Source organism: Amaranthus tricolor, chromosome 14, assembly GCF_026212465.1.
Source record: "Amaranthus tricolor cultivar Red isolate AtriRed21 chromosome 14, ASM2621246v1, whole genome shotgun sequence".
NCBI lineage: Eukaryota > Viridiplantae > Streptophyta > Magnoliopsida > Caryophyllales > Amaranthaceae > Amaranthus > Amaranthus tricolor.
The window spans coordinates 15372466-15388840 of NC_080060.1; the positions used below are offsets into that span (position 1 = coordinate 15372466).

The following is a 16375-nucleotide window of genomic DNA, read 5'->3' on the forward strand; positions in this document are numbered from 1 at the left end:
TATACAATTAGCTTATTTTTTAAATCATCATTTTAAGGTTGTATATGATCACTTAAAAATTTTAGGTGATCACTTTGTTCATAAAGAGTGATCACTTTGAATTTGTAAATGTATATTTGGTTAGTTTAATAGAGTTTCATTGTTTCATTTGAGAATTTGTGATGTTTTAAATAGCGTTATGGCTTGGCTCGATAAGAGTAATGAATGGTGAGAATTATTGTTATTTGTGAATTATGACAGTAGATTTAATCACTATTGCCGGCAACGTGAATAGCTACGAGTATTCTCTATTGGTCAATTTAAATTTGTTAATGGTTAAATCTTAAATGACATCAATGATTTGAAAATATTTTATTTGGTTGAATTAGTTAAAGGAACATCTTAATAAGAATTTACAAAATTTTAATTTGATAACGGTTTTATTTTAATTTTAATAGTATAAGAAATTTAAACAATAAATAATAAAAAGCTGCTGATAATGTCAGTGATTCTTTAAATAGGGAACCACAAACGTTTTATTTGATTCTATTTAGAAACTTTGAAAAAATATGCCCATTTTCAATTAAAATTCCAAAAATAAGTTTCGTAAAATTTTATTTTTAAAAATAAATATCTCTATGTCAAAGCTGAGGTAGAGTATTTATTTGCTGTTACTAACAATGAATAAAAGTGGTGATAAAAAAGTCGGACTTTATTCGCTATTAGTAACAACGAAAAAAGGTGCACTTATGCTTGCTGTTTCTAATAGACACAAAGACGGGGTGAAATGCCCAGCTAAGTTCTTTACTATTCCCCCAAACTTCAAAACCCTATAAAAACCAAATCTAAAATTTTTCCTTCCACAAAACCACCATTAAAAAGCTTCAAACCCTCTGTTCTTCCCCTTTTTCTTTTTTTTTTTTTTGTTTTTTTTTTCTTATTTAGCACTACAAAAGTGTTCTTGGATACACTAGGGTTGCTCTAAGATAGAGCTGTTCAAATGTGACTCCACCCGAAACCGAAAGTTAGTTAACCCAAAAATATGTTTCTTTTTTAGGTTTATTGAACCGACAATATCTGAACCGAAGTTGCGCACGAACCGATTTACAACCGAAAATCGTAAAATCGAACCCGAACTGCGACCGATTTTTATAACCGACATATAACCGTTAACCGAGATTACCCGAACCTAATAGTGACCGACCCGAGTCATACCCGACCCGAATCATGCTCAAAACCGAACTTGATCCAACTAAAACTCACTTAACCCGAACGAATTGTTAATAGAAATGCTGTAAACCTGAACCAATTTTTAACATAAAGGTATGATCGACTCATACTCAATCATCTTATTAGTTAATCTAATAAAGTAATAGAAATTTTAATAAATTAAATTTTATACATACATGGTTTCATATATTTAGAGTTAATAATCTATGGTCAATGTCTATTTAACTATTTTTAATCAAATTAGATGAAAAATGATAAAACTTTAATTTTACTGTCAAACAAGTAAAAGTAACAAAGTAATAATCACAAACTGATTTGCATTTTAACTATTTTGCTTTAACTAAGGGGAATCTTATCATCAATTAAAAAAATGTCTAACAACTTAATCTGATATTGACTCGATCTATAGTAATTAGTAATTCGTAGCCGAATTCTACTGGAAAATAACACCCAAACTTGATCTGTACCCGGTAAAACCAAACAAATTATGAACTGATGACAGTCCGAGACCGATTGACTACTCGACACGAACTTCAACCGACACCGAACCGATGCTAACCCGATAGCTCAAATAACTGATCTTCAACTGAACCATGACTAACTGACCTGACCCGAGTGTGACCCGCCGTAACAGGCATCCGAAAAATAACCGATACAAAATACAACTGAACCGAATGACACCCGTCCGAAACCGACCCGATCACCCGAATGAACACCTCTACTCTAAGATAAATTTTTATTCAATTTATGCGGTTTTTTTTTTCTTAATATAGGATTTTTTATAATTACTTAGTTGTGTATTTTTTTGAAGTAGGATTATTGATGGTGGATCATTTTAAAACTTGATGTTTATGTTTAATGTATTTAATTTTTGTCATGAACTTGATATTGATGTTTTTTTATATGTATTTTTGTAGAAAACGATTGTATATTCTATGTTTTGGAATGGCTCAATTCGCACAACTAATAGGAATGTTGAGTTTGTTGGTAGTAAACATAAACTCTTTGTATGAACCCGGACATGGATTTAATAGAGTTAAAACTTCATGTGTGTTCTAGAATCAGAAGTGACTCAACTACAAGAAACTGTTAAGACAAGTTTTTTATATGGGTTGAATGGACAATTCTAAGCCTATCTCATTGATGATAAGAAAGTATTATAGGCTACGTGGGAACATTTAAAGTCTACCTTATTCACTCTTTAGATTTGTATGTAGAAGAAGTACCCTTATGGCTCGTTTGGTTAGTAGTATTAAATGATGGTAATGAGAATGATTTATAGTGTAAAATTTCATCAAAAGTTCTATATCATTCCCATGGTAGCAAAACTTTGGTCACAAAAAAGTTTTTTTTTTTTTTTTTTTTTTTTTTTTTTTTACAAATTTTCATTACCAGCTAATACCACCTCTCCCAATAGTAATGCATTTGAATGAATTTTATTAAGAAAATGAGATGATTGAAGTTGGACAAGCATGACCATCAAGGTAGCCAAGAAATATTTCAACTAAAATTACACTAGTTTTTCATTCCCATTACGACTATTTATTACTACCTACCAAATGGGCCATTAAGAAATCAAAATGTGAATGAAGTAGAAACAAATCAACTGGCATGTGCCATTTTTAACACAAGATACTAAGAATGTCTTTGTGCCACCAACCTATTCTCCTCCTAGTAAAATTAAACCAATACTATTTAACATTAATTTTTAAACATTTTAATTATCCTGAACGTCTTTTTCCTCTTACACGCCTTATCACCTGCTTCTCTTTGCAAGTTAAGTTTCTCATTTTTAAGCTCATCATTCTTTTTATTGAGCTTAATAATGATGTATTTCTACTATTTAGTGCCCTCTACATGAACCACATAAAGTAGTACATCCTAATCCTCCATCATGGAAAAATGGATAAGCAACATATCGACGGCCGGGATCAAAGTCACTCCAATCACGATAGTTTTTTACTTCTTAATCATAATGACAATGCTCTTTCATTGAATGAAGTTTTGACATCTACTAATAAAAAGTATATATATTTATAATGTGAGATTAGAAAAATAAAAGTGATGAGCAATCTATTTATAATTTTAGAAATGCTCCAAAATTCAACAAGGGTTGGCAAGCTTTTAAAGCTTTTACACTAGCCTAATAGGGAAGGGGTGATAGGGGTGAAACTTTACCACCCTTGGTACCGAACTTCTCAAACTTCGGTCCTCCAAAATCCTTTATGAAAATGTTATCAACTTGGTCATTTGCCTTCACTTGCTCAAGTTGAATTTCACCTCGTAGAACCTTCTCTCGAACAAAGTGATTGTGTACCACCACATACTTTGTTCTAGCATGAAAAACTGAATTTTCAACTAATCGTATATCTGAATAATTATCGTAACTTACCTTGACGCCATAGTCAATTGACTGAAGCAAATCCTTTAATAGTTAGGTGAGCCATACACATTCTTATGTTGCTATGGCCGATGCTCGATACTCTGCTTTTGCACTTTACAATGACATTGTTAGTTGTCTCTTACTACACCATGAAACTGCTCGAAAAGCCTAGTTGAATACATTGATTGGTAGTTGATTGACGTGTATCGTGATCTTCGGCATAATCAGCATCACAATATCCAAGAACTTTTCTATTATTATGGTATTGAAACAATAACAAAAACTTCCCTTCACATACTTCGATACTAACTTTACAAATTCCATGTAAGGCTTCTTTGGTTTTTGCATGAACCAACTAATCACACATACTGCTTGCGTAATATATGGTAGGGTTAACGTGAGATAAATTAGACTTTTACCAATAGTCTATACATTGTCACGTCTTCTAACTCTTTGCCTACGCGAACATAACTTTGCATTAACCTCAATTGGAGTGGAGAGTGGCTTGCAGTCAAGCAATCCATATTTATTTAAAAGATCTTGGGCATAATTTTGTTCTCAAAGAAATATCCCATCATTGGTCCACTCTACTTCTAGACAAAGAAAATGCTTCAGTTCTCCAAGTTCTTTCATCTAAAATCAAACTGATAAATTTTCTTTTGTCTGTTGGATCTCCCATTTATTATCTCCAGTTATGATGAGATCATCAACATAAACAAGAACTATCACTAACTTTATAGCAAGAATTCTGTTATCTTGTCATATCATGCTCGTGGTGCTTTTTTCAAGCCGTAGAGCGTCTTCCTTAGTTTACACTTATAGTTTAGAAGAGATTGACTCTCGATTCCTTTAGATTGACTCATGTAGATATCTCTATCCAGTTCACCATGTGAGAATGTGTTCTTAACATCCATTTGCCAAACCTTCTAAGAGTGACTAGCCGCAAGTGCTAGTAAAACACGAATTGTGGTAATTTCTCGGGGTGTTGGTATCAACTCCCAAGTTTGAAACTGGTGTAGAGCTTGAATCTCCTCCTCCATTGCTTTCCTCCAATCTTTACTTTGAACTACTTCATCATAGGTAGTTGGTACTTTGACATCCTCAACCATTGAAAATTTAACATATTTCGAATCAGGCTTCCAACGTCTGAAAATTTTACGTAATACTAGACGAGGTTCTTCTTCATTAGGATCTTCTATATAACTTGATCTTCTTCTTCGAGACTTTTATGATGTGCTCCAGTTTGCCATGAACTTTTCACTCTTTCTTTTGGTGAAGTTGGAGAACTTTCATCGTCTGGATCACCATTTTGACTAGATTGATCATTTTTCTTTTCCATTTTCTCTAAAATCAAGATTGCACTTATGCATAAATATATACATTTAAAATAATTATATCAAATACCATTATAACATTCAAGTTTTTCTTAATTTGAAATTTAAAGTGATTATTTAATGTATTCTTTTTCAAATTTAATAGATGAAAGTCAAATAAGTTTTTACTTTCACCTTAAAACTTTAAAAAGAACAAAGTTAATTGATATATAATCAATAATCCAAAGCACATTAATGCATATTTGTAGGATCACACGATCCTACTATCCGATTCTACCGATTTTGATCCTACCCACTCAATGATCCTATGTAGAATTCTGATCTTGATAACCTTGGTCTCTTCATCCTTGATAAGAACTATGAGTATTTGATTATATAAAGCTTCCTGATTAGCCAACACATTTTCAAACTCGATTAGAGTTGGTGGTGTTGCCCAACCTCAAATGGCCATGACAAGACCATTAAAATTCGGCTTCAAGCCATACATAATGATCCTTTGCATCCTAGTCTCTGTAATTGAATTCTCAAGATCCAACTTCCACGCCTCCTTGGGTGTCTTCACATCCTTAATATGGTGCAATAACTCACCCTCAATAGTTGCCACCGACACATATTGCAACACCCTGAGATTTTCTGACGTCATTAATTAATATTTTAATGACTTTTGGGTATTTTATAATTATATTAAATTAATTTTGAAGTAGTGTTAATAAATTCCTTTCATATACGAATTTAAATATTGACATATATTTATATTAAAAAATACAATCACGATTTCTAAATAAAGAGGTTCGAATCAAAATAATTATTTTATTGAAATGTGTGAGCACACGAAGGTGAGTTATTAGTTGGGCCTCGCAAGAAGATGAACCTAGGTAAAAAAATAAATAAATAAGTGTATAAATTAATAAATAGGATGAGTTAGGGTTTTAAGGGGAAATCTCTCCCGTCCTTTACGGTTTTGGTTTTGTTAAAGGGTCGGAAATTCAGGGGTGTTACACATATATATTGTCTTTTCGGCTTTAATCTTTCACTTCTTTAGCTCTTCCACATCAATTGGTACGTCAGTATCACTACTACCGACCATACCCCAAAGGTCTTGACCCAACAAATAAAATTGCATACGTATGCTCCACATAGCGTTATTATCATTATTGTTAAGCTTCTAAATATTACTAGATGAACTAGAAATATCATCCATTTGTGACTTAGTTATGTCTCTCACGTTATAAGCAAGTTTGACCTCTCACCAAGAACTTCACAATTCCATATTACGCACATATGAATTTTCAATGTGATCACTTGATCACTTAGGTGGCCAAAATTATTTTAACTAATTTTACTTGTCCTTGATTGATAATTTACTAAAGTGGGTCCCACAATAAATTGTTTGGCTTTGATACTAAATGTGAAGATAATATATAAACTATTATATTGTAGTAGCTCATTCTTATACTTACTACAACTCATTCTAAATAGATTGCTCTCACTTTGCTTTACCACTTAAGGATGCTATGGTAGGATGAGAAAAATACAAGTGATGAATATTTTATTTATACTACTAGGAATGTTTCAAATTTCAACAAAGGTTAACAACCTTTAAGACTTTTACAATAGCCTAATTGGGAGGGGGTGATAGGAGTGAAATTTTAGCACCCTTGGCAACAAATTTCTCACTAATGTAAAGTATTGATAGAAGAGGATATAGTTGGTGCCCTTCTTTAACAATTCCTGATTTTCTTTGATGAAAATCACAAATAAAATTTTTAGTTTCCCTTTGCTTGGTCGGATGGATAATTATTTTAGAAGGCTAGAAAAATAATTTATCTGAAAAGTATTTCATTTAGCAATTTTACAAAACTGAAAAAAAAATACTCCCTCCAATTCACACCTAATGTCTCATATTTATTTTACACAAATATTAAAAAAGGTAGGGACCACTTTAAATAGTAGTGGACGATATGTGATTTTAAGTATAAGTTGGTAAAAAAAGGTACTTTTTTGAATGGGATATTCTACATATTAGCAACGAACGTTTGTAAAAGGTTAGTGGTAGCAAATCTTTAAAAAAATTCCACAAAATATCATTTTACTTTTGGAATTTTAAGCTGCAGTAACATTAATGCCCAAAAAATGTATGATTATATGTTAAGTTGTGAAAATTCGTTTTTACCCTTGTCTTCTTCTTCATCCATCTTCTCCATCTTCATCCATCTTTCTTGTTCCATACATAAAAAAAAGAACCTTGAAACATGTGTACTTTGATATTTCATATAATAGACATGCATATCTTTCTAAAAATCATGTTGAGGTTTAACTTGTTTCAAGCGAAGATGATTTGAACATATTGTTATGGCTAAAATTGTACACCCTCTGTTCTTAATACATTTCCAATTTGATATTTGGGAATTTCCAACAAAAAAATTATTTTCTTTATTTAAGTTTTGACTAATTTTTTATCAAAAATTATAATTATCAAACTTTCAACACGTCTCAAGCAGGAATCTTTTAATTGGGGGAATGTTGCTAAAAGAATATTTAGTACTATGAAAGAAGATGTATGGAAGAAGGATGGATGAAGATGGTGAAGATGGATGATGAAGAATCATCATCACCTTCATCATCTTACCTAGTTTATCCCGCCCATAAAACTATGAGTAGGGTTTGGGGAGGGAAGGATGACAACAACTCATACCCATAAAGAAGATGGATGATGAAGAAGACAAGGGTAAAAACGAAATTTCACAATTTAACGTATAATTTAACGTTTTTTGGGTATTAATGTTATGGCAACTTAAATCCAAAAGTACAATGCTATTTTGTGGAATTTTTTAAAGATTTGCTACTACCGCCTTTTTACAAATGTTCGTTGCTACCATGTAAAATATCCTTTTTTGAATTAAAGTTAAATTCTAAGGGTAAATTGGTACAAAAATGTGTACAATAAATAAAAATGAGACATTTAAAATAAACTTACCCAAAAAGAAAATGAGACATTTCCTCTGAATAGAGAGAGTATAATTTAGTTTGCCGCTAAAAATGTTAGAGATGACCTTGACTCTAACTTAATCCAAAACTGATCCAACCCAAAAATAATCCAATCCTATACTCCCCGCTATTGTCATATTTTCTTATTGAGTTAAGACCTTATTCTCTTCAACTTATTTTTTGAACTTATTACTTATTCTTATTAGAATCAGATCAAATTAGATTAGACCAGATCAGACCAGACCAAATTAATTCAGATCAGATTAGACCAAATCAGATCAGACCAGATCAGATCAGATCAGACCAAATCAGATCAGATGAGGTCAGACCAGACTAGATCAGATTAGATCAAATCATGATTATTATTATTATTATTATTATTATTATTATTATTATTATTATTATTATTATTATTAGGGATATTATCAATGGTACCCCTGTACTATAGAAAAATAACAATGGTACCCTAGTGTATTTCAGTGGTACCCCCAAGTGTATGCTAATTACAACCGTGACACTAATAATGATTTTTCCGTTAAATGTCCGTTAACTTTTGAATTTAACCTAACCATGGTTAGTTTGTAATTGTTTAAATATCCAGCATCAATTCAAACACACGATCTTCTTCTTCTCTTTTCCATCTCCTCTTCCTTCTCTGCTTCTATGGCTGCTTCCTCAAGGATCTCATCATTCTGCGGTAAGGTGTATTCGGGTAATATCAAAAGACGACATGGATGCCCTAACGTTAATTCATTAAAGTTGGTGATAGCTGGGTAAGGTTGAAGAAATGTTACTGTGACCCAACAAAATTCTATGATATTAGGGTTTCAGGTTCAATTAACAATCTAGGAAGAATCTACTACAAATGTATGTCGTGCCAAGCATTTGAATGGGGTTTTGATGCTGATTTGAAGGAAAACATTGATGAAGCTACACCTGTAGAGGTACAAGTTGCTGCACCTGTAGTGTTGAATGGCGAACAATTTAATGAACTCAAAGCAATTGTTGAAGGGCTGTCAAAGAAGGTTGATAGCTTACTTAAGGTTCTGGTTTTCATGAAATTTGTTGTAATGTTCTACCTATTATTGATTTTTCTTGCGATTGTAAAGTAAGATTGTAAGCGTTGTAATGGTTTCCATATATGTAAGCTTAGGTATTGTGTTGGTTCTTACCTTGTAAAAGTAAGGTTATACTGTTCATTACCAAAAAATTGGAATTAGATCAATTTGCATACCAAGTTGCTGCTGTTCATCCAACATCTTACATAATTAATACAATCTGGAATACAATCTTACATAATTTGCATCCATAATCATACATTAATTTTACAAAAGAGGTTTAATCTATTGTTCATCCATTAGTTATACAAAAGAGGATTAATCTACTGCTCATCAATTAGGTATACAAAAGAGGATTAATGTACTGTTCATCCATATGAAGTCAGAAGTTAAGTAATTACATTCACATAACACAAATACTAATCATTTTGCTTTGCTCTTTCCCTTGCACTTGGAAGTTGAAGCATCATTAGTGTTTGTTACTGTTGCCTTCTGTTTTTTTGTTGCCCCTCCCTTGCAACTGGACTTGTTGTGACCAAAATCCCCACACTTCCCACATTTTATTGTCTTGCTCCTCTTTGCCTTCCTCTCTTTATCATCACCTCTCTTTCGGTTCCTACAAGGCCTACCAACACCTCTTTTGAGCACAAGAGGTAATATAGTAGGGTGTTCAGTTGCTGGCCACTTATCTTGGTCAGGGATAGGTCTAATGCTATGATGATAGGCCAACTAATATTTCTCTACTGAATACCAATCATCAACCAAGGATTGTGGATCAAGACCTTCATGAAGTATCGCTCTCATTGCATGCTTACATGGTATGCCAGTGAGTTGCCAGACATTGCAAAGGCATGTGCGTTGGTTCAAACTGACAGCCAAAGTTGATTTACCCTCCACCACCTCATACTCCCCTGGACTAGAAATGAAAGCCCTGCAAGACCTACTCTCATTGCACAATACTTGAACTCTCTTCGCAATGTTTGGACACAGCCTCTCCCATTCTTCACACTTCTGCCTCCTTGTTGCTAACCCAACCATTGTTACTCTCCTAATTCCCTCTAACAAACTTAACACTGGCTTGCACCTGTCAGTTCCTAGGGTTGCATTGAAGCTTTTCACAAAATTTGTCGTGTTAACATCACACTTCAATTTAGGGTCAAATTTATGTTTTGTCCATCTCTCCTGTGGACCCAAATTAGCAAGCCATCTCCTTGCATCAGGGTTGTTTTTTTCAATCTCATTCATGGCCTTTGCAAATGTGAAGGTTGAGAAGGCCCCACATGCTAGCCAAAACAATTGCCATAACTTAGGCCCATGAAAAGACTTCTTCCAGTTGGCACTAAGGTGTCTGCAACAATACCTTCTTTGCGCCTTAGGCCACAAATCAGTGAGAGCCTTCTCAATTCCCTGCATATGAAAACAACATATTAAGATTAGATTTAGAAGATTATGCATAATCAATGAAGTAGCAAGTAATAAGTGTTGTTACCTTCTGTCTGTCAGATATTATGCACCAATTGTCGCCTCTGTTACTTGGTTCCAGTACATGCTTAAGATACCAAATGAAAAACTTCCAACTCTCTTCATCCTCACATGAAACAATACCCCATGCCAGTGGAAACATTTCATTGTTGCCATCAAGGGCAATTGCAGATAACAAAACACCACCATAATTACCCTTTAAATGAGCCCCATCCACTCCAATAACACTTCTACAACCAGAAAAAAGGCCCTCCAGAGATGCCTTGAATGATACAAAAATGCTCATAAACACTAGTGGTCTATCAGGATGTGTAGGGGGATACCAAGCACAATTTGCATACGAACCCTCGTTTGTTGATTTGATAACATCACAGTAAGATGGCATTGCACTGTATGATGTATCATGCCTACCATGAATGATACTCAAGGCCATGTTCCTAACCCTATACAAGCTTGGTTGTGGCATCTCAACACCATATCTGGACCACAAAAGCTCATTCAAAGCCTAACCTGGGATGTCATTATTAGCCGTTATGTCCTCCAGTAAGGCATGGCATTCCCACTTCACTATTACCATAGGGTTTTTAGTTTCTAACCCCAAGCATGTGTGTTCAGCATTTTGAATTTTCTTGATAGCCCAAGTGACACCATCAGGCAGCCTAGAAGCATGCAATATCCACTCACATTTTGCTTCACTACAACTAATTGTGTACCTAAGTCTGTCTGCTTTATCAACAACCACTGAAAAACCAGATTGTATGCAATAATCCCTAATCACATCCCTCAAATGTTGCTTATCTGTAAACAATTGCCACTCCTTAATCACAATGTTCTCAAAACCTTTGTCTTTGTACAACTCCCCCTCATACAACTTAGTCAAATAATTATCAAACTCATCACATTCATCATCCCAAATTGGTCCTTTAAATGGATCAAAATAATCTGCATCAACATCTTCCATCCTTATTCCATCCTCTACCTCAGCCTCTTTATCATCATCATCATCATCATCATTATTATTATTATTATTATTAAAATAAAGTTTTTGAAATGCTTCTCTCTTGTTTGTCTCTCTAAACCTTTCTCCTTCTAGGCGATTTCAAGCGAACAGCTTGAATGGGCCCTCCCAAAGGTAGAGGATGAGGTCGACCCCGAAAATACGTGGTGAGGTAGTTGCTTACTTCTGCAACGACCAAGAAATCTATGGTTTCTCCTAGTTCGAGTTCACAGGCAGAGGGTTCTCATCCAGAGAACACGAATCAAAATATGGCGATGGGTAAAACCCCTAATCCTGGGCAACATCCTACACTTTAGTCTACGAAGAAGCCTCAAACCAGCTGAGCTTCCGTAGTTAGTAGTCAAGGTGGCGGCGCTTCTAGGGTTTTTGGAAAAGGCACTATTCCATTATTTTTACCAGCAACCCCTTTGCCTTCTCCTTCAATAGGTAACTCCCCTATCCCTAAACCTGCTAAGATTGATATGGAGGATATTGTTGAGGAAGTTCTTTTTTGGGAGTTAGCTGTCGTATGCTTTGTCGTTGGTGCTAACCCACCGTTACATGTGATAAATGGGTTTGCTAAACACATTTGGAAGAATTTGTCCATTGATAAAGTGGGTATGGTCGAAAAGAGCGTTTTTCTGGTTGGATTTAAATCCATTGAGGATCATTTAACTGCTACTGCCATGAATGACATTCTTTTTAACAAGAAGCCATTAATAGTTAAGCCTTGGAGTCCTTGAATGTTCTTTGACAAAGAGAACCTCTCCTCCATTCCTATTTGGGTTCGATTTCCTAAATTGAATTTGAAATATTCGGGGGAAAAAAGCTTAACTAAGATAACAGGTATGTTAGGCCCAATGTTGAGAGTTGTTAGTGCCACTATGAACAAGGATAGAATGTTTTATGCTTGGATACTAGTAGAATTGAATATCGATTTCATGAAACTATTTACTATGAAAATAAGCTTGGTGAACTTGTAGCTAGATAGGTTATCTATGATTGGAAACCATCATGGTGTTCTAATTGTAAGCAGATGGGTCACGCCATTGAAATGTGCAAGCTGGATAATAAGAAGCTGAGTAGCCCTATAGCAACAAAGGTCCAACTTCCTGTGGATAGGGACAGTTTTCAGTTAGTCCAATATAAGCAGTCTTCTTCTCAAGGGTCTGATCTTCATGTGGTTAATTCAAAAATGGCAGTACCCATTCCTGCTCCTGCTGCTGGACTGCTGATCTATTGTCCACAAAAAATGGCTTTGATGCTCTTGATGAAATTGTGGATGACCTAAGGGAGGATGTTACTGATGAGCCAATTGTGCAAGCGCTGGGGCTGACCCCATTCCTCTCAATGTTAAACATTTTAGCTTGGAATATTAGGGGTCTTAACAAGCGCAAGAAACAATTAGAGGTGGCTCAGCTCCTCACTTCTTATAACGTTGTCTTGTTTGAACTCCTAGAAACTAAAATAAAGGGGAAGAATATGGGTCCTCTTTATCAATCTCTTTGCCTTGGCTTCTCAAAACATGAATGGGGTTAGAATTCTCATTACTTGGAAAGGTGAACAGATGACTGTAAATATCCTTTTTAGTTCTGCACAAATAATGAATTTAGAGGTGCAATCTTTTCTTGGAGAAACCTTTTTATGCTCCTTGTTTATGATGCTTCTACCAAAAATGAAAGAATGTTTCTGTTTCATGATCTTCAGAATATTGCTCAGAATGTAAAGTTACCATGGTTGGTCTTGGGTGACTTTAACTGTATCACAAATTTTGATGAAAGGATTGGTCAACGGGTTCATACTAATGAAATTCTCCTGTTGAGAAGTAGTATGGTCAATTGTTATTTGCATGATATTAAGTTCAGTGGGAGATATTTCACTTGGATTAATAAACAAGCTGGAGCTAATAGACTTCTTAGCAAAATTGACAAGGTGATAAGAAACTCTTTATGGGATGATGCCTTTCCTATGACTGAAGTTTTGTTTCTCCCAAAAGGCCTCTTTGATCATTCTCCTATGCTTGTTCATTTCTTTAACAATCCAGAGGGGAAGAAACCATTTTGATTTTGTAATCATTGGGCTACTCAGGTTATGTTTCTCGATATTGTTAGGGAAGAATGGTAGATCCAAGTTCCAGGTTATACAAGCTTTCAATTCACAGAAAAGCTTAAACGTTTAAAGAAAAAACTCAAGGCTGTTTTTCATCTTGACTTGGAGAATAAGGTTTATAAGGCTGAAGCTGATCTCCTTTTTATCCAAGGGCAATTGCATCTGTACTCTTTAGATGAAACTTTGGCACACCGTGAGCAAGATTCTACTACTAAGTTTAGGAAGGTGAAGGAGGATTATAGAACCTTTTTGCTACAACGGGCTAAAATTTCTTGGCTTAAAATTGACGATAATAACACCAACTTGTTCCATCGTAGTATTACACAAAGAAAGATTCATAACAGAGTTAATTATCTTTTGATCAATGGTTGCATAATGACTGATCTTGTTTAGGTACAACATGCTTTCAATGAATTCTATTATGACCTTTTTTGGTTACAAACTGCTTCATAGGAAGAAGTTGAATATGGACATCATTCAATCTGTGCCTGTTCTTCATCAAGATCACTGGGAGCTACTAAATCTTGCTTTTTCTGCTGAGAAAATTAAAATACTATTCAGAGCATTCCTGATGATAAAACCATAGGGCTTGATGGTTGTAATAGTAGATTCTTTAAAGCAGCCTGGTCTATTATGGGTAAGGATGTTGTTACTTCCATTCAAGACTTTTTGCTTCTAGGATTCTTCTTAAAACTTGGAATATTACATTTGTTACCTTAATTCCTAAAGCCACTTGTCCTACTAACCCGGGTGACTTTAAGCCTATATCTTGTTGTGTGCTTTATAAATGCATATCGAAAATAATATGTTCCAGGTTGAAATTTGTTTTAGGCTTCCTTATGAATCAAGCATAAGGTGCATTTGTTGCCAAACGTAGTATTCTTCATCATGTTCTCTTATGCCAGGATGTAGTGAAGCACTATTCCCGCAAGCATTGCCTTCCCAGTTATTTGCTCAAGATTGATCTTCGTAAAGCATATGATACTATGGACTAGAGCTTTATTAAGGATATGCTTGTGGCTTTACAGTTTCCTCCTCACTTCATAAACATAGTGATGATTTGCATCTCTTCAACCAAGCACTCTATACTACTTAATGGTTGTCCAATGGAGGCTTTCAATGCTCATAGAGGTCTTAGGCAAGGTGATCCTATGTCACCACTCCTCTTTGTCATAGGCATGGAATACCTGTTTAGATCTCTTGTATATGAAAGTAGTATGCGTTCTTTTGGGTTTCACCCCAGATGTAAGAGATCCAAGTTGACTCACTTGTGTTTTGTAGATGACCTCATGTTGTTTTGTAAAGCTGATTTTAGCTCAGTTATGGCTCTTTTTAATTTTCTGGACTCCTACACTTGAGGTCTTGAGGCCAATTCAACTAAATTAGCCATATATGTTGCTGGGGTTAAGGGATGGAGATAGCTTCCACCACTCAATTCCCCTTGGGGAAGCTCCCATTTAGATATCTTGGTGTTCATCTGTCTTCTAAACGTCTTTATGTTGCAGACTGTAAAGCTTTAGTTGAAAAAATGACAAGCATGATCAAAACTTGGAGTGCCAAGTCTTTATTTTATACTGCTAGACTGCAATTGAGGAACTCGGTCCTAATGAGCATATCCTCTTACTGGTGTCAGATATTTGTTTTCCCCAAGAAGATGATTAATATGATTAATACTGTTTGTCGTTCTTTCCTCTGGTTTGGTGTTAGCAACAATTCCAAGCCTAGAAATATGAGTTGGTCTAAGGTTTGTAAACCTAAGAAGTTTGGTGGTCTGGGTATCCGTAACCTCCATCTTTGAAACCTTGTGGCCATTGGGAAAGTTGTTTGCTATATTAGTTCTAAGTGAATCCTTATGGTTCAAATGGATACATGAAGTTTATAAAAAAGAAGCCAATTGGACTATCTTCAACCCCGCGCCTACTGCTAGTTGGACAATGAGGGAAATTTGCAAACCAAAGACATCTTATTGTCTTACATGCAACAGTCTGAGTACTTTATTCATCGGGTATATGACAAATGTCAAGGAGAACAAACAAGAGTTAGATGGGATAAGATAGTTTGGCATAAACTCTCTATTCTAAAAACCCATCTAACTCTTGTTTGTTCTATGGCTGGGTATGAATGATGTGTTGAAACTAAAGCTAAATTAAAGAAGATTGGTGCAGTGTTGGATGTTTTATGTCCTCATTGTGGCTTGCATTCAGAGACAATGGATTACTTGTTTTTCCAATGCCCTTTCAGATCACTTGTTTTTCCAATGCCCTTTTAGTCAATCCTCTCATTCAGATCTGGCTAGGGATACGATGCAAATTGGACAAACTTAGGAAGCTGACTCTCATAAATGGAAGCTTCACAAATCAATGAAAGGGGTGGTCATAGCTATACAAGCATATCTATCCTATCATGTTTGGAAAACCTGCAATGAAGCTGTTTGGTTGGGCTTTTGTCAAGAAGATTGAATTAGTAGTTGAGCATGTTAAACTGGATGTACGAGCTCGTCAGAAGGCCTTAGATGTTGATGTAATTTTAGCTGATTAGGTTTAGTCTTTGTTAATTCTTGTTTTGAGCTTGTATTGGATGTTTGTTCTTGTTCTCTAATTCTTCCTTCTTCTGTGTATATGAAGAGTGAGTTGGAGAAACCATTCTTAGAATGTGGACTCCTTCATACTGATGCAACATAGGGGTTGGTTGAATACTGATGCAACAATTTGTACTGTTTTATGGATTTATGATAATTTCATTTTTCCAAAAAAAAATAATAATAATAATTAACAATACTAACTTATTATTGAATTAATCAATTAAATAATTAAAA

At 34.7% G+C, this 16375-nt stretch overlaps 1 protein-coding gene across 1 annotated transcript; it reads right to left on the minus strand.

The window, feature by feature from the left end:
• Window positions 1–9395: 9395 nt before the first annotated feature.
• Window positions 9396–11415, minus strand: LOC130799342 (uncharacterized). Its single transcript, XM_057662444.1, has 4 exons — window positions 11051–11415; window positions 10462–10933; window positions 9755–10379; window positions 9396–9661 (listed from the first exon to the last, which is right to left on the minus strand). The coding sequence occupies exons 1-4, from the start codon at window positions 11413–11415 to the stop codon at window positions 9396–9398; spliced, it is 1728 nt and encodes a 575-aa protein (XP_057518427.1).
• Between the last annotated feature and the right edge of the window lie 4960 nt (window positions 11416–16375).